At 47.4% G+C, this 19457-nt stretch overlaps 1 protein-coding gene across 7 annotated transcripts in view; it reads left to right on the forward strand.

Moving 5' to 3' along the window:
* The window catches only part of ELOVL5 (ELOVL fatty acid elongase 5), a 68125-nt gene extending 51648 nt beyond the window's left edge, over window positions 1–16477 (forward strand). For all 7 annotated transcript variants that reach the window (XM_014863863.3, XM_014863864.3, XM_044776874.2 and 4 more), the window contains 5 exons: window positions 7948–8025; window positions 8902–9073; window positions 10844–10968; window positions 13177–13311; window positions 14617–16477. In XM_014863863.3, coding sequence (XP_014719349.1) covers window positions 7948–8025; window positions 8902–9073; window positions 10844–10968; window positions 13177–13311; window positions 14617–14760 — 654 coding nt within the window. In that variant the 3' untranslated portion in view covers window positions 14761–16477. The remainder of the gene's footprint in view (window positions 1–7947; window positions 8026–8901; window positions 9074–10843; window positions 10969–13176; window positions 13312–14616) is intronic.
* Window positions 16478–19457: the final 2980 nt, after the last annotated feature.

Consider the following 19457-nt stretch of genomic DNA (forward strand, 5'->3'; position numbering starts at 1 on the left):
GTGAGGTCATGTCTCTGGGAATAATTATGAAACCTGTGTTAAATTTCTTTATCTCTTTAAAAACAAAAACAGCACAGTTGTCGGGGGTCCTGTGTAAGCATGCCAGATGGTATTGCTGGGGTCATCTCAGGTAAATGTGTCTTCCCCAAACAAAAGAAAGATATTTAAAGAACTTGAATGTAAGCTAACTTCCTCTTCTCTGAATAATTTTTTTGGGGGGAAAAAAACCTCACCTTATAGTTAGGCATCAGTGATGATGTTTTTTTGACGTGTTTGGCGTAGGATTTCTGTATGTGTTAATAGTGGGGGAGTTGGCTCTGCTTTTGTTCACTTTGCTGCATTGCCGGAATCAGAAGTCAGTATTTTTTCTTTGAATATTCTTTTGAAGATTTCTGATGCTTCTTTATTTGGAAGATGAAAGAAAGTGAGCATTTGATGGGCGGGGTGTTGAGCTCATGCTTTCTGACCTCTCTGCAGTTGTGGGCTCCATGCTGCGGGAGCATGGCTCTCCCCAGGCACCTAGCAGGCGGTCCCTCCCAGGGCTCTGGCTTTGCACTTCTCGATAGAACCTCAGAGCAGTTGCTTTGGAAACATTCTATTCTAAAGTGTCTTGTTTTCCTTTGCCTTTAGGCTTTCCTAAAATAGATATGTTATGGTGGGAAAATAGGATTTGGAAAAATACTTAAAAGACCTGGCAATCGATTATTGAATTTGATTAAAAAATTATTTTGCTTACCAATATACTTTGAAAAAGATATTTTCTATTCTGCTTTTTCCCATTTAACAGAAGTATAGAGGAGTTGAAACATCTGGTGAGATTCATACTTGTAAGAAAGGCCTGAGCATTGCCTAAAATACTCCTCACTCTTAATTCCTTACAACTGGAATTCCTTGCCCAGAAAGAAACTTCTCTTGGGGAGTGGAAGCACCCCACTCAGCTACTCACCTCTCTGTTTCTCTGGCATTGCCCGAGAGAATGCCTCACAGTGGGGCAACTGGAGAGAAGGATGCAGCCCAGACAGCCTCCCCTCCCCCTCACCCCCAGGGGGAGGGGCAGGGATGCCTTCCAAAAGAGTGGAGGCTTTGGGGTAGGTCAAAAGCCAGGCCTGACTCCTCTGAACTGACTCTGCAAACCTTTGGTAACTTGGCCATGCAGCTGGTGTGACAAGGAACATGTCACTCTACAAATCCTTAACTAAAGCAGACCTAGTCTGCCAAGCAAGCCTGAGTAGGTCGGCTGCAGATGTCTCTTTCAATTATGCAGAGGATGCTCTGGCTGGGGCTCCATCCACAGTAGGAGCAACATCGCTTGAGACCTAGTCATGGGCCTTCAAGCTTTGCAAGCAGAGCTGGTGAACATTTGGCTAGAATCATAACAAAGACTTATATAGTGCCTACCTTATTTAATATTCATTGCACTATTGCTCTCCCCTTTCTACAGAGGGAAGGTTCTAGGGTGGACCAGGGAGTCAAGTCTGTGCTTCTAACCATTGTACAGTACTACCTCAAAATGCTAAGTCTTAGCTTGAGGTTTTCCCTCCCAGCCACTAACACCCCCATGAAGGAGAAATTAAGTGTTTCTCATGGGGTACATGGAAGCAGCCTACCAGAAGCCACCTCTCAGGGAGAGAAAGGGACTGCCAGCGTCAGAGGGCAGGGCCTAGGTTCGGGGAAGGATGCCAGACATACCTGCCTCAGGTTGGGCTGAGGACAAGCTGTTTCTTTGTGCTTTGTTCTAAAGACTTCTCTAGTGTATAGAGCCTCTCCTTATGACTTAACCAAGATCAGCCATTCAGCTCTAACCCAAGAGTGTTCCTGGTCCTAAGGGGGAAAAAACACTCCTGGAGGTCGCAAGTGTGACATTATCTTAATGGGCATCCTCATGCTCTGGCCATGAGAGATTTGAAATTCGAAACCACATGCATTGACCTGACCCTATTTCATAATGGCACTGGCAAGGTTGGCCAGGTAAATCCTAGAGGAAATGGGTGCTTTTAATTTTGGAGTAGCCGATGGTTAATTTTAAACCAAACATCTGCTGAAGAGAAAGACACAGCTCAAGGTCTAGTTTTCACAGAATTCTTCATGGATAGAGGAGTCTCAATGTGATCTTACTAAGGATTCAAAAACAAGCAAAGAAGGTCAAGGGAGCTTGGAAATGCTGTTTGAAATTGCATTTGGACTGAGCGTCAGGATTCCCGGGTGCTCGTCCCAGCGGTGGCACCAAGAAGCTGTGGGACTTTGGGCCGCCTGTGTCACTGCTCATCTGTTTCTTTATTAAGAACATGAGCTTGTCCCAGGCCTAAAAAGTACACACTTGGGGATTCACATAGAAACAGTCAAAGCTGTGAAAACGTCAACCCCACACGCTTCTAGTGGTGATGCTTAGCAGAGTTCCTCGGTCCTGTGGTACAGTTGAGTTCCAATATAGACAGTCTCTGTTCTCATTGCCTCATTCCATTTCTGCCTAGAGAGTAATAACACCACAGTTCTTCAGTTCTTTCACTGAAAGCAGCCAGCCCCTTCTGCAAAGGGGCTATCTTGTCGCTCTGACATCTTGGGATGTTGGGGTGAATGACTGATAAAGGCCACCCAGGATGACATTTTTCTGGTTATGACCTTGTTTCTTGAGATGTTGTGATAGCATTCCAGAAAGTGGCACGCGAATGGTGATCATGCTAAAGGTTGTACCTCATTTGTGGTGAAATGTGGTGTTAGATGAGAAAGCCAGCTCTTGCCATTAGAAATGATCCGTTCTGTGAACTGTGTCTTGCAGACCTGGTGATGCTCACCTGAATTTTCTGTAAATGAAAAATGCATATTACCTTTGCTTATTGAATTTGCCTCATGATGAGAGAAGAAAGCTGCTGGCGAGGCTTTAATTATGGTTCCTCTTGTGCTTTGCTCCTAATTAAAGTTTGCTTTCGTCCACGGAAGGAGGAAGCACATGTGGTTTGCAGTGCTGTTCTTTGTATCTTGGTTACTCGGAAAAGCCAGGTGGGGTGCATAAGGCTCCCTCGGTTGCTCCTGGAGTAGTTGGTGGTATCAGGAACTGCGTAGTTAGTGGCAGGCTCTTCCCTGTGGCCTGCTTTTTCACTGGAGTACCGTCCTGTCCTCCTCCAAGCTGGTGGCTCCCAGAAGCCTGAGGCAGAGACCTGCCCTTGCTTTCAGTGCCTCTCCTTGATCCAGCCTCCTGGGCCCTCAGCCTGCGGTCTACAGTGGCCACAGGACCCTGATACTGGCCAGTGTATGAGTCTTCGATGAATAAACTTGAACTCAGATACTTGGTCCTCATGTGTTAAATTATTCTGTCCCTTCTGAAGCCAAGGATATTTGAGAATTGAACTTTCCATGTCACCAGGATGACCTTTGGTGAGGGCTGGTTTTAGTCTTGTGAATAGAATGCAGATGAGTATCGTCCACGTTCAAGCCTCATGAAAATGCTTTTTTGTATTTCAGTTTCGACATTTGCCAAGCAGAAATGAAGTGGGTTTTTTTTGGCTGCAAATAAAACGTTAGGCCTAGATTCCGGGGACAAAAGCAGAGCCTTGAATTCTTTGTCATTAATTTAGCAAATATTTGTTCGGTGCCTCTTGTGTACAAGTCCCCGGGCTGGATTTTGTGGACACTGGGGCCACAGTCACCACCTCTAATTGTTGACAGAAGAGCTTAAAACAGACCCGTTAACAAAGGGCTTACAGGGAGCATATGAGCAAATACCTACGAGTCATGGCAGGGTGAGCTTACAGGGGGGAGAACAGACTTCAGGCTGGAGCGTTCAAGGAAGCAGTCATGAAGAAAATAGAATTTCAACTGAACTTTGAAGGATGGGATTGTAAGAGCTGGAATTGGGGGTGCATGGGTGCAGAGAGCATTTCAGGTGAAAAGAGTAGAGTAATGGTCGTTGCTCACGTTTATCGTGCTTATCCTAGGGACCGGGTTGGGGATGATAAGCATTGCACACTTTATCTTGTTAACTGCTCTCGGCAGCCTCAACAGGCAAGCATACTGTTTTCATCCTGTTGGAGTGAGGAAACTGAGGCCTAAAGAAATGGAGATACCTTGCCCAAGGTCCCCTAGCTAAACGCGGGGAAGCTAGGATTCAAACCCCCTTCTAGCTGGTGCCTGGCCCTGTGCTGGCCCCTTGGCCACTGTGTGGTGAGTAAGGAAAGGCACGCTTGTCTGACTGTAGGTGAGGGAGGAAGGGAAGATAGGGATCAGCTTAGAGCTGCAGTGTAAAAGAATGTGAACACCCGAGTACTGTGCCTAGTGCTCGGGGTTTCATTCTGAAGGCACTGAGAGACACTGAAGAGTTTTGACACAGAGGTCAATGGTTTGAAGAAGCTCGAGGCCCCAGCGGAAGTGAAGTCCCGAGTGGCAGCAGTATCCAGGGTGTGTGGCAGAGCTCCCGTGGGGAGCCTGTCCAGGGAGAAGACGGATGGTGGCCTCGGGGCCGGGAAGTGGTGCTGACTGAGCGGCTTCTGGATCGGGTACCTGCTTTCTGCTTCAGTGTTGGGAAGTTCACCACCCAGCTCCTGGGTTCGAGTGCTTTAGCCTCCAAAGACAGTGGGTGGTGTATACAGGGACTTTTCTTTCCATTTATGAGGGGAGGGGCAAAGAGAATTTTAGGTTAATTAGCTTAAAGAGTCAAGGCAATCCTGCCTGGATTCCTTCTGAAAGACATTTTCAAAGAAAGGAGGCATGTGTCAGAGAGTCCTAGAATTTTAGATTCATAAGGTGATACAATTTCAAAAGCATCCCTAAGAAGGACAATCATGTTAGTCAATTTTTAATTTTGCCGAGTAAGGCTGTTGTTTTAAATAAAGGTATATTTTAAATTGCACGGATTTATCTTCATGAAACTTTGCAGTGTCGTCCTTATTATTCTCATTTGCGGTCGTCCTGTGAGAATTTCATCAAGAACCATCAGTTCCCTCTCTGTGCCCTCCAGCCACAGAACGTAATTCATCCGGTCCCTCGAGGGGTAGAAGAAAGGGCAGCGCTTCCTTCTTTCCTTCTCTCCACCCCGGTCTCCTGAGGACGCACAGGCCAGCATGTGCTCCCCGCCAACTCCACCTGGGACTTGGGCTGTGGACCTTAATGCTCGGCACTTCTGATAGGGCTGCCTGTGTGTGCTTTCCTGGCTGTGACTTTACAGAGTCGTATAAGACCAGACACCTAACATACCTTCTAATGAATGTCGTGTGGGTTCTGGTCTTTCAAAGACAGTGTAGTACAGTTTGTGTGTTTTCAGAAAGTCTTAACCTAGAAATTGTAGCAAATGAGAACTGAATCTTTCAAGGTAATTGAGTCCAACCTCATGCTCTTAGAGTAAAAACCACCAAGGCCTAGGGAATCAGCTGGCTTGTCTCAGGTGCTGGACCCTGATGGAGATAGTTGTCTGTCTAGCCCCGGCCCCCCATCTTGTGCTCCCTGATCCAGGGTTCTTTTCATCATAAGCTGATGCCCCACCTCCAGTGTAGTCTGAATCCCTGTGCTGGTCTTGGGCCGTGAAAACCTGTTAACTCTTAATGCTTTTTTAATGTGTAGAAGGTAACAAAGCAGAAGGAAAATAAAAGGAAGTTAATAGAAGAGGAATCAGATTCTGAGTAGGGTGTTGAGTGTGAGTGTGGGGGCCGCACCTGTTACTGAAACCCAAGTGGGTTCCCTCCGGGTGAGTTAAATCAGACTCTCCACCCAGCCGTCTCACAAAGTAAAGTATATTTGCAGCAAATAGGAGAGCACGCAGAATCATTTCCAAAGTTATGGCAACCCCGAACAAGGGGAAGCAGGGACATTTATTTCGGATGGAGAATGAATATTCAGAAGGGAGAGGTGGTATTCGCTTTCGCAGGCTCAGTTGGAAAACATGCTTCCACATACCCTGCAGGTGATGGTAATGAGGCCAAACCTCCTGGAGAGATCTTAGCATAAAAAATAAGGAAAAGGTCATAGGCCTAGCTCTCTGGCGAGGCTTGGTCTGGTTCAGGGTGGTTGGTGATTGCATCTCCTTAACATAACAAAAGGAAAAAGAATAATCTGGAGAAACAGTTAAAATATCCAAACCCACCTTTGAGTTCCTTGGGTGACTAGTCGGTGACACACCCACTGTGGCATCGCTTTTTGAGTGAGTCTGGGTGGAAGTGTTGTGATCCCCTGATGCCCCCTGAGGGCATCTGTGTCGCTCCCCCAACTAAACTGTGGTCAAGGACAGTGTGCGGGCAGCCGGAGGCTCTTGAGGCCTGAGGCTCAGTGCCATCTTCCTGGCGGCACTGGTAGGCCAACTGTTGATTTGAGCTGAGAGCCTGAAGCCAGTGGTTCCCACTCCTGGGTGCACATTAGAGCTGGGTGAAAGGCCCCTGAAGACTCCGGTTTAATCGTCTGGGGGAAGGCCAAGCTTTAGTAAGTTTTAAAAGCTCCCCAGGTGATCCTCTTGTCCAGCTGGAATGAGAACCACAGCTTAAAGCCATGATTCTCAAACTTCAGCTGTGTCACAGTCACCTGTGAAACGACCTGTTTCACACCACTAGACTTCACGCCCAGAAATTTCTCGTTCATTGGGTCTGGGGTAGAGCCCGAGGTTTTGTATTTCTGACAAATTCCTGGGTGCTGCTGATGCTGCTGGCTCGAGGACCACACTTTGTAAACCACAGTGTTAGATTCTCAAAGGATCTGTGATCCTGGACTCTGAGGCCCTGCCTTGACGGTCCACTCTTAGTTTTGATTCTGGCTCAAGAGTTTGCATGTCTTACAAGTTTCCACATGATGCTAATGCAGCTGGGTTGGGGAACACTTTGAGAACCACATTTTGAGACCCAGTGGCCAGGTCCTTGTGTCGGGTAGCCAGATGAGATCAGGCACAAGGCGGGCCACCTCAGATTTCTCCCCACGTGCCACCACTTGACCACCAGCAGGGAAGTCGCCAGGAAAACTCAAGGTCACCCCAGGCATCAGGAGGAATCAGCTGCAGTTGACAGTACATGCACAAAGAGCAGCATCCTGTAGGTGTTGGCCAGAACATGGTGCACAGCGTGGACATGCACAGGATGGTCAAATTCAGCCTTCTCCCTGCACTGTGAGAGCGGGCCTTAGGTCTCCGGTGGCCAGGTGTCCTCACTGTGTGCATGGGAGGAAACTGAGACCATCACAGCGAGCTGGTGACTGCAGGTCTGTAACCTAGAGCCTGCACTCGGTACTGGGGTCCTTCCTGTCACCCCACAGTGCTTACTCTGCTGCAGGTGAATTCTGAGGCATGGGCACGATTCCTTCAGCCTGCAGAGGTCAAATTCATGGATCCCGGGGTTGACACAGCAATAGGAAATAATGATGATGAGGTGGGACTACATTATCTCCAGGTTTACAGCCGCGGTTCTCCAAGTGCCATCTCTAGACCAGCAGTGCCACCCGGGAACTTGTTAGAGGTGGGCATTCTGGGACCCCACCCCAGACCTCCTAGATCTGAAACGCCCCAGTGACGCGTGTTTTAAGGTGCTTTTAAGGTGATTCTGGTGCTGCACGCTCACGTTTGAGAAGCGCTGGCCCAGGGAAAGCCTGACTGTGACGTGTGATTCCCCCAGTGAGACCGCTGGGGGCAGGATGGGAGCCTGTGATGGAGTGGGCCAGGGCCCTGGAATTGACAGGGCAGTGGTGATAGCCGAGGGACTTGAGGGTCTTGGGGAGAGGCAGCTTGTAAAAGAGTGACTCCCAGACCACCCCTTCATCTGTAAGCACGCCCATCCCTGTGAAATTGAGGCTCACGTCACTAAACTCCCCTTCGTCCACCTCCCCAGCATTGTGTTTCTTCCTCAGAGCAAATGGCCTCAGCACAGCCCCAGGGCGGTTTGCACGGATTCTGCGCTAATGCATAGGGTTTGACTGCATAGGGCTTTGCTGGTTCTGATATTGTTGGTGATTGGCTTTCTCCTTTTTCCTGTTTTCCTTTTTTAGTTAGTGACAGGAGTATGGGAAAACAATTACAACTACTTCTGTCAAGGCACACGCAGCGCGGGAGAAGCAGATATGAAGGTATTGTCTTTTTTTAAGTAGTTTTTTTTTTTTAAATAAATTGTACAAAAGATGAAATGGCTCATCACCTCACTGTCCAGGTGATCCGTGTTAACAGTTTTAAAAGAATTTAAGAAAGCAGTATGCGTGCATGGTCTGAAAATTGGAACAACATGAAAAGTACAAAATGGGAAACTAAAATTTCCCTCTCTGCAAAAGTCAGTCCTGTTAGGTTTCCAGGAAAAACAGTTGCATGCTTGTATCAGTGTTAATGCTATATTATATGAACAGGATTGAAGAATGATCTCTTAAAGGCGTCCTTCCTGTCTCTGAGCGCCCCCGAGTAGTGGTCTGTAGGTTCCGACCTCCACTCTTGAGTGTTTTGTATTTTTTAAATAAAAGCCTCCTGGTCTAGGCTCAGCACGGACAGTCGTTTCCTTAGAGCGCCATTTGACATATTCCCTTGGGCGGGGACCTGACGCTGGGAGTTCTCGTTCCTTTTCTTCTTTGCCCCGTGTCCTGTCACCTGCCCCACGCCCGCACCTGAGATCGGAGGCGCCTCTCTGGCGGTTCTTCTGTGTGATGCTCTGCAGGCTCCTTCCGAGGGAAATAGGCAGACTTCAGGGTTTTGAACTCTGAGCCTCCCGTTCTTCATCTTGAAGGATGGCAGTGGCCCTTTTAAAACCTTCCCTCTTGTCATTTCCACCCTCCCTGCTGTCCCGCATCCTGCTCTTCGGTCAGAGGCCCTCACGGAGTGACCACAGCTCCCCACTGCTGCAGGACTTGAGGAGCTGGGTGCCACTCGGGCTTCTCCGAGTGGACGTGGGGTATTGTGGGATGTCAGTGAAGCGCGTGCGAGGTGGTCCTCCAGAGACACTGACGATGCCTTCCCTTCAGATTATCGAAGTCCTCTGGTGGTACTACTTCTCCAAACTCATCGAGTTCATGGACACCTTCTTCTTCATCTTGCGCAAGAACAACCACCAGATCACGGTCCTGCACGTCTACCACCACGCCACCATGCTGAACATCTGGTGGTTTGTCATGAACTGGGTCCCCTGTGGCCACTGTAAGCCCTCGGCGGGGTGGGGGGGATTGGGGATGAGGTGTGGGGCTCTGATGAATTGAAACAAAAGCTTTGAGAAGCAGTGCTGTTTCTGTCACCTTCTGGGTCAAGCCTTGAACCTTGTGTCCCAGTGGCTGTAGTGACAGTTTGTGTGGCTTGTGCACTCAATGAGGTGACAAAACCCTTTTCTAGTTTAGTAACTAACTATCCTGTTACTAAACTGTCCTGTTGCTGATGTGGCAAGATGAGGGAAGTACCAGATTCCCAACCTGGGGCCTATTAAGAAATAGGGGTGTCATCGTCCCTCATCGAGGGCAGCTGTTCCAGATTATTTCTCATTCTTGTTTCTCCGCAATTTGGAAGGTGTTTGACTGACAGGAACAGGCCAGGAAGAGGGAATGACACCACTGAGTGAGCCCCAGAGAACAAGGCAGATGACAGTGCAGCAGTCGCTGATGGGTGCCTTAGGAAGGCCGCTTGTATCTAACATAGTGACCCTCTGTGGTCCGTGAAGCACGCTTAGCAGGCTGTCTTCCATGACAGGCACCACAATTTGAAGTGAATTCTCTAAGGACGTGTGTGGTTTTTCTAAAGCTCGTGCTCTGAAGTCTCTTAAAAATTTCAGAGATTGTCATTACCTTCACGTTCAGCTTGGGAGTTCTAACAAATGTCCCAAAATTCCTGCCGTCTGACCCAGACGAGTTTGACTGAGAACCTTTGGGTCTGGTCACCTATGTTTTTTCCTAGGGTAGCACGCCCTTGGTAACTCGGCCCACCGGGATGCACACAGTCACAGCATTTTAGAACTAGAAAGCACTTGCCATACACAGCCCCTCTCAGTTTGGGAGAAAACTGAGCCGGTAGAAGTGTGGGCAGGGCTGGGGCCTCCAGGACCCTCCCTCCCTCCCTCTCTCCCTGGTGATTTTCCTCCAGCATCACACCTCATGGCTGAGCATTAACTGACCTAACCTTCTAATAGAAACAGCGCCTCCTCCCATTTGAAGAGTGCTTCACATTTTCAAAGAACCTGTAGGATGACAGATTTTAACTAGCCCCCCCCAGCCCTTGAGAAACAACCAGAGAATGGCTGTCACTTATCTGGGGTTGCACAGCCAGTGATGGTCACAGCCCAGAGTAGAAACTCCGTCTTCATCCCCAGCCATGTGTACATCTGACTGCACGTGGAAAAGCCACATAGCTTTGTTTGCTTGCCTGCTGTTGGAGAGGAGGCCAGAGAGTCTAAAAAAAGAACTGGTGGTCCTACTAGAAATTAAAAATCATTTGATAAAAGAGGAGCCTTTTGTCTCTAAGGAACTGGACTCTGGACTGTATTATTAATAAAAATAGATGGCCTCAGGCCTGCAGTCCTGGGGATTAATTAGGAGGTGACCTCAAAGGCCTCTCCAAACCTCAGCAAATGTGTAGACACAGCCGGCTTTGAGCATCTTGGCCATTGGCTGTCTTCCCTGAGCCATCCACTCAGCGGCCTGAGGCCCTAGGGCATGTAAAGAAAAGCGGGTGGCTCTGACAGCAAAGCCTTCAGTGCCACAGTGGGGCAGGTGGTCCCCTGACTCCTGTGTTAGATGGCTGCCTGCCCAGCGGGAATTGAATTCTGACTACAGGTCCATGCAGTGCTTGCCAGTACTGCGGGGTTTCCAGCCTCTGTTCAAAATCATCTTTTTATTGGATTTAAAAAGAGTCTTTTTTTTTTTTTTTACCTGTTATGTATAAAACACTGATGCATCGTGCCCCCAATCCCGTCTGTTCCTGCAGCTTATTTTGGTGCCACACTGAACAGCTTCATCCATGTCCTCATGTACTCGTACTATGGTCTGTCGTCCATCCCCTCCATGCGTCCGTACCTTTGGTGGAAGAAGTACATCACTCAGGGGCAGCTGGTGAGTGACTCAGCCTCTTCCCCCAGGACTTGGAGCCTGGGGGGCACAGACTTCTTCCTGGGATGCTCTGCTGCCTTCCCGGCTTTATTGTTGTTGCTTAATAGCGTCTAATGTGCCTTTCCCACCCTTTCCCATTGATCCAATTAACCTCCTAGAAGTGGGCAGAGCAGGGAATTCTCTTAATGTTAACTGATGGAGAAACTGTGCCCATGGGTGTACAGCTAGTTGAGGTGCCCACGGCGGGCTAGAATCTAGTTTCATGACTTCAAGTTCAGTCCTTTGTTCTTAGTTTGTGCTCGAAGCACGTGTGTGCAGGTTTTTAAATTATAGTCAAAGTCCAAAGAGGAGACTGTCTATGTTCCCAGGGGCTTCAGCAGGAGCTGGAGGGTGGCGAGTCCAGGCGCTCATAGCTTGTTAGTAAGGATGTCTGCTAAGGCAGGCGCTGCGCGAGCCTTCCACCCCCATGTAGCAGAGCGCCTGTGGGTGAGAATGGCACCTGTGCTTCAGGTGACAGCCCCTTCTCAAGGCCTGCCCAGCAACTATTGGCACTCGGTGGTTATTTCTCACCCCACTTCTCTTAAGCTTTCCCCAGATGTGAGGACATTATAGATCCCTGTTGCTCCCACTCATGAATCCTTTCATGACCTAATCATTAACACTGTTATGAGTAACATTAAACACTGACGTTTGTTGAGTTGACTGTGCCGGGTGCTCACGCTGAGTAAGCGGTTTTGCATGAGTTGTCCCAATAGCCTGATTTCGTGGTATCATCCCCATCTTATAGAGGAGGCCACTGAGGCAGTAGGCCAAAGGCAGCCAACTGGGGGGTTCAGACATTAAACCTTTAGCCCCGGCCTTGGCTTATGAATACATTTTTCCAAAGAAACCCAGCTGATTCAGATCCTCTTAGTCAGTTGTGAGTTTTCAGTATTTAAAAATAGCAATCTAGAGAAAAAATCTGAGAAGCTCTTCTAAGCTACTTACGGGTTTGACATTTCATTATCGCCTCTCGCCAGCTGCTGTACAGTCCTTGTTAACTTTTCTCACGCCACCTGCGAGGAAGGATAATTGTCTCTGACCTCCTCGTTCACTTGAGGAGAGGCGATGCACAGATGGGGTGAGCACACCGCTGTGGCTCTGCCAAGGCAGGATGGAGCAGAACAGACTGGGCAGGTCAGGCTTCCATCGGGCTCTGCCCTTGAGGTGGAAGATTCCACCAGTTTGTGTAGATTTCTCTTAAGCATCACTCCTAATCATTTCTCAGCCTAAAGGACTTACCTGAAAAGAGAGAAGAAAAGGAAAAACCCAGTTCTCTATGTAGAAATACTGGGAGCTGGGCAGAACCCAGCCCTCTGCTGTTAGTCCTCTTCAAGATGCACCCTCCAGTAGCCACACCCTACTTTAACACCTTTTCCCCGTTTCTCCAAGCAGTTCCACCTGCTTTTCAAGATTTACTCGGCAGAAATTGTCTATGGACTTGGCGTTGTATCCCAGTAAGAGTTTAAATCTGTTCACCAGCCTTAACCAAACCAAAAAGATACATGGATAAGGAATAGTAACAATGTCCAGCAGAACTGAGCATCCCACAGAGACATCATGGTTCCCTGTAACATAAGACCCCACACCCTTCCTTCCTCCCTTAAAAAAAATTAAGAAAAAAAGAAAACTTGCCTCTATATACTGTCCCTGAAGTTTTTGTGTGTGTCTTTTGTTCTCACAAGTTTTCTTTTCCCCCTGCTTCATTGAGATATAATTGACATATAGCATTGTGTAAGTTCAAAGTGTATAACATAAGGATTTGATATATGTGTATACTGCAAGATGATTAGGACAGTAAGTTTAGTTAACATCCATCACCATACACCGTTAGAACTTTCTTTTCTTGTGATGAGAACCTGTAAGATCTACGCTCTTAGCAACTTTCAAATCTACCATACAGTGTTGTTGATTGTTCCCTGAAATTTAGAGAAGATGGTTTAAGTAGCTCGGAAGAGGAGGAAGAGAATATAAGATAAACACAGACGTATATGTAGGTAAGAATAAATTTAGTGTATGCATCGTGTTCATGAAATGGCTTCTGCGCCTAGAGAGGTTCATAAGTGAATTCAGACTCGGGGGATGCTGGGTAGGGAGCCTGCCGGGCAGGGCGTCTCGTCTCGGCTGTGGGCCGTGACTGCGCTGCTCAGCTGTGTCCCCTCTCTTCACCAGCTTCAGTTTGTGCTGACAATCATCCAGACCAGCTGCGGGGTCATCTGGCCGTGTACGTTCCCTCTCGGTTGGTTGTATTTCCAGATTGGATACATGATTTCTCTGATTGCTCTCTTCACAAACTTCTACATTCAGGTAAATCTCCTTCTTCTATGGAAATTGGGATTTTGGAACTTTTCAGCAAAGGCCCCATCCCTTCCCTTAAGGGGGATGTGTGGGGCCCCCGTGGTGTGGTGGGCGCTGGGCTCTAATTCAGTCACGGGGCGGCCCTGCTTTCAGGAGGGGGCCGGGTTACTGCCAGCAGAGGAGATGCTCCGCCTGTCCTAGACCCTCAGAGTTCTAGATCTTTAGCAAGGGAAGCTTGGATTCGTGTAGGAAAAGCAGAACTGTTCCACAGGCTCCCGCATTGCTTCTCTCTGGCTTCTGCAGATGTGCGACAGGAGATTTCAATCCAAAGTCTCACAGCTGCGCTGCCCTGAACTTCGTGGCTAAATCAAATGTCGGAAGAAATTTCCATCACGGTCCTCTGCTGTAGGGAGAAATCCGCCTGTTGGTCCCACTTTCCTTACACATCCGTTTCTCAGGTCTGGGGGCTCAGTTCATTCCCAAGTGGGTGATGGACGATAGGTTTCTCCTCCCAGAAAGGTCCATTTAGGGCAGATTATCTCCGGTGGATCCTGACCACTGTGTGGCCACTGCTGATTCCCCTGCCTCCTGTCCCCCTTGGATGACGTGTTCCTGCAGTGCCTGGCTCCAGAGCAGGCACACTGAGTCAGGAACAAGGGTGGGCAGACGGAGGCAGACGCAGGGAAGCCTGGTCGTGTCGAGCAGCCACCTGGGGCTCAGCCATGTTTCCCTCTGCCCGCCTGCGCCATTCATCACCCACCCCTGGGCCTGGCATGTTTGAGTTGAGTTCATATACTGCTGGGCTCATGGTTTATGCCACACTTGGCATTCACCAGGTGTAGGGGAGGTTACAGGATAGGCCGTGACGAAACTGAAATCACACTTGTTTTAACTGCTCAGATAGCAGCAGAGCACTTGGTACGCAGGGTCGAGATAGTTGCTGCAGTGACAAGCTAATTTTGCAGACAAGCAATGTTGAGTGATGGGAGAGGTGGCACCAAGTGGGAGAAACCAGTTTGGCCACATAACCCCTGTCCTCTGCCATCCAGACACTGAAAGGGCAAAGCCACGTAAAGCGTCATTGGATTTTCTATGTAATTTTTAAAATAGCATTTATGTTTGCAGCCCATGACTCAGTGAACTTACCCCAGGCTAAGCCTCAAAAAGTGGAAGAGGGAAACCAGTGGCAAGAATCATTTTTGTGGTTGCTTGACTACGGCAGTCACTCGTTGAGAGTTTGCTTCTTGAGTTAGGGATGCGGTCCCCACAGAGCTCCCGGGTCACATGGCTCCCCTCTCCCCTCGTGCGTTTCAGACCTACAACAAGAAGAGCGCCTCTCGGAGGAAAGAGCGCCTCAGGGAGCACCAGAACGGGTCGGTGGCCGCCGTGAATGGACACACCACCAGCTTTTCCTCCCTGGAGAACAATGTGAAGCTGAGGAAGCAGCGGAAGGATTGAAGTTGCAGAGTTGCAAACCTCCAAATCACTTTTTCTGATTGTAAGCACAGTATGAGTTGTGCCCGACGCTCGTGAACAGCTGCTGTAACTAGGCCTACAGTGAGATTCGTGTGGGGCCTCTTTCATCAGTTCAAACCCTTAGAAAACGTACACCAATTATACAAGTAGGCATAAGATTTTTAATATTTCTGGACTCTCTCCGACCCCTGCGCTAGACTCTGGAGGGAGCGTTATTGTAGTATACGACACTGCTGTTGCCTTATTAGTTATAACATGATAGGTGCTGAATTGTGATTCACAATTTAAAAACACTGTACTCCAAACTTTTTTTTTTTACTGTAGATCATGCATGTGATTGTAAATTTGTACAACGTTGTTACAGTAGAGAAACACACATGCCTTAAAATTTAAAAAGCAGGGCCCAAAGCTTTTTAGTTTAAATTAGGGTATGTTTCAAATTTCTATTCGTTTTTAATAGCTCTGTTTAGAAAAGTCAAAGACGGCGATTTGTGAAACGAACATGTGACACGTAATTTCAAGTGGCTTGTACGTGTGAAGTCAGAAACGGCACCTTCGGTTTTGTAATATTGGCTTTAAATCAGGCAAGCCTCAAATCTAGTGGAACAGTCAGTTTAACTTTTTAACAGATCTTATTTTTTTATTTTGAGTGCCACTATTAATAATGTACAAAAAAAAAGTAGGGGGGGCTCTAAAGCAGTCTTGAAACTTAAATATATATTCTTTGTCTTCAAGATTTTAGGAAGTGTATAGGATGAGTAGGTCATTTTTAATTTGTAAAGTACTAAGTGTTTTTATATGGAAAGCAAAGCCCACTTTGCTTTCCACTCCTGAGAGAGAGGATGTGTACTTTTCAAGAGAGATGACTGAATATTTACCGTTTGACAGAGTCCCATAGATGAGCAATGGGGAACTGGTGGCCAGGGTCTAAATTTGGATTGATTACTGCTATCTGTTTTGACGCAAACTTCCTTTTAAAATGTGCCTAGCTTACCAAAATTAACAAAGAGGGGAGGGGAAGGACCTTAAAAAAAATTTAAGGTAAAGTTAAACAGATAGCTACAGCATAAGAAATTGGATGGAGATCATTTATTTAACGTCAGTCTAATAGCACCTGTCATCTTTTCTGCTTAGAATCTGAAGATTTGTTTAGAAACGCTTATCTCAAAACGATAGACTGCTTATCTTAAAATCATGTCTTGCACCCTTGAGGGCAGTGGTCAAACAGATGAAGACTATTTTGTGTGTCATTTTAAAGTGTTGGAGTTTAGTCTCTGAATACCTTCTCCATTGTGGGGGGGACACATTCATTGAACCACTCATGACACATCTTAGAAGGTCATTGACAATGTATAAACTAATTGTTTTGATATTTATGCAAATACCAGTTTATCATGCTTTAATTTTGCACATTCGTATCATAGGGAGCCGACTGGTTCTCTTATTAGTCTTTTGTGGGTTGTCTGTGTGGAAGGAGTCACAGCATCTGTTTACATTTACCTTATCAAATCTAGAATGTGTATGTTTGTAAATGTATGTCCTTCTAGGTACTAGTTTGCGAATGTCTTCGCATATTCCAATACAAAAACTAGAACATTCAATAGTGTACTATCAGAGTGTGCTTTCGCTCATCTGGATATACCCACACTGTTAAATAATGTCTAAACATTAATCATTAAAACATTTTTGATGACCTGTGCTTGCGTTTTACAGTGTCTACGTGCTGCCAATTCTGAAAGATTGGAGGGAAATCCACATTCCTCACTGTCTAGGAACTCACCCAAACAGATGTAAATAATTCAGTTTGAAAGGTTGTATTGTAGCTCAGCTCACATGAGGAGTAAGGCATAGTGGTGGGTCCCCCCTAATTCTCTCCTTCCTGCCTTTTCCAGGTTGCCCCACTAAAGCCCTCAGCTCTAAGCACACTCCTTTATTTTCCTCCCTTCCCCTGGTCCTTTCCCGCACTCCCACACTCCCGGAGGCTGTTAGAGCTACTTTCCTAGGTCTAGACCAGAGCTCTGCACATTTTTCTGTAAAGAGCCAGATAGTATATATTTTAGGCTTTGCAGGCCATATGGTCTACTTGCAACTGTGCCGACTGTGCTGTGGAGTGCAAAAGCAGCCATAGACGATATGTAAATGGATGGGCGTCGCTGGGTTCCAGTAAAACTTGATGCAGAACAGAAGGCCTATGGCCATGCTTGCTGACCCCGACTCTAGAGTAATGGGGTCCTACCTTGCTTCCAAAGCTTTATCACTTTCTTTGCCAAAGACCATTTCATGTCCTAGATCCTGGCTCCCCCTAGTCTGCCTTACAGGTCTATCCACACCCACAGTGGGAACAGTGACATGAATGGCCCCTCTTCCTTCCATCAACTTCATACCACCCAGTTCCCAGTGTAGGCTTGATCATCCCAGCTTTTGAGTGCCTTCTGGTTTGTCAGTATCATCTTAAAAATGTCATCTGAAACTGCATTTAGTATTTGGGATACTATCTGAAAAGTGTAGCAGCCCGTTGGGGGTTTGGTAGTGATCATTCATATCCTTGTCTTTCCCCACTAAGTCCAGAACAATTGAAAAAAACAAGACATAGAAATCAGACTAATGGAAATCAAAATAGGTCCTCTCTTCCTGAAAACCTGGATCGGCGAAGCTGAGACCACCGTAGGGCTCTGTAACTACCCTGGCTAATAACCCTGTTGAGGTAAACTTACCGGGGCTGGCACTAGCACACCAGGGATTCATGGCTGCCTCCGCCCTGGTTGTTGGTCTGGTGATGAACTGGTTATTAAAATATTTTGAATATCAGTCCTGGAATTTACCCACTTAAACTACAAGCTCCCCTTGAAGCGCAGATTCTGCCCTGATGACCTTTCCAGGCCCAAAAAGTGTGCTCAGTTGCATCTCCCAGTCTTGGCAATCAGAAAGTCAACCTCTTGCCCTCAGAGAAGGGAGTGGGTCACGGGGTGGAGCAAGGCCAGCTGTGTTCCCATGCTACTTTCCCTCTCCTGCCCAGAAGTGGACAAGTGGGCAAGCTCGCTCAACCTGTATGGCAAAGGGAGCCTTCCCATTTCCCCTCTGGCAACATTGCCATTCATGGAAAGGCACACTTGGCGGCCACGTTGCCTGGTTGTCATCCTCGCTGCATGACCTTTAGACAAATTGCTTTAACTCTGCCTCAGTTTTCTCAGCTGCCCAAGTGGGCATGATAGTACCTATATTCTGGGGTCATTATGAGGATTAAATAGATTAAATATGTACAAAGCCCTCAGCACCAGGTCTAGCACAGAATAAACTATGCAAGTGTTAGCTGTTATCTTCAAGGTGGTGGTGTGCTCAGTCCACCCCCCTGGTCACTTTAAACTATCAACTATTGTTTTACTATTTCCTGGGTTGGTTGATCCAGTAAGCCTATCAAAAAAGGAAAGGAAGTTAGTTTGGTATGACACTGCATTGAATCAAGAGTTGAAAAGAAACCAGCCATTGTTAGGGGTCAAAATGGTTACCATCTATATTATTACAGATTTTGCCAGAGTTTTACAGTAAACTCAGCATTCTGGAGTTTCTAGAATCTACTTTACTTCGCCTTTGGGAAATAGGGCAGTGTCTTCAGTCTCTGGTCTTCTGTCGCTCCTGATTTCTCCAGAGTTCTGACAGCAGTGCTGCACTCACACCCACAGGTTGTTTCAGTACCTGCGTAGGTTTTGTGTGAACTCCTTTAAACAGGTGCCTCCCACTATCCCCACATCAGTCTTGGAAGACGGCTTGGGCTCCGGGCTGGAGGTTGTAGAATGAGCAGAGGAACCCAATAACTGATGATACAGTGGTGGCAGAGATGCAATCGTGTGGTTGCCCCCATCTCAGATCATCCAGGCTCACTTGAAGGGAGCTTACTGTCCCCTCTGTTGCCCATTTTTGTTCTTGTGTTGACCAGACCTTTGAAGAATGTTTCCTGGTTCACTGGGAGAGCGCTTGGTCCAGAGGACCGAGCCAGGTGTATCGAGCAGACAGGGATCTATGAGAGAGGATTTGAATCCCCGAAGGAGCCTTTGCTCCATTGACGTCAGACATGCACGCGGATGACTTCAGCCCAGGGTGGTTGTGCCGAGGGCTGTGAGACTGACGTAAACCAACTACTCTGAGAGTCTGGGTTGGGGGAGAACTCTTCTAGCAAGGTGATTAAGAAGAGCTCTGTGAAGGAGTGGGCTTGATCTGAGCTTTCAAAGATGGTCTGCATTTTAGTAGGTGGTGACTGAAGGTTGCCTGGGAGACGCCCTTCCAAGTACAGGAAACGGCACAAGCGAATGAGTAGAAGGCTGAGCCAGTGAGACACAACATATTTCACTCAACGACCGGATGTGTGAGAGAACTGCTTATTTTTTAAATGAGGTAAAGTGGGAAGTGGGTGGAATTTGGGTGTCGTCCTTGATGAAATATGTAGAATGTTGCTCAAGATTCCCAAGGGGAAGTAGTAATTACGCCTTAAAAGAATCATCACCAGCGGAGCCTCCTGCCCAGATGCCCTCCCTCTGCCCTCCCTTAGAGGCAGTGCTAGCGAGGAGCAGGAGGGTGATGCAGCAGGCAGTGGGATTCGTGTCTTAGTTATAAACTGATAGGAGTCATCTGTCAGATGGTGCTGATGGAAGGGGGGCCTCAGTCCTTCTCCAGAAAATTCCTCC

Source organism: Equus asinus, chromosome 8, assembly GCF_041296235.1.
Source record: "Equus asinus isolate D_3611 breed Donkey chromosome 8, EquAss-T2T_v2, whole genome shotgun sequence".
In the NCBI taxonomy this organism is placed as follows: domain Eukaryota; kingdom Metazoa; phylum Chordata; class Mammalia; order Perissodactyla; family Equidae; genus Equus; species Equus asinus.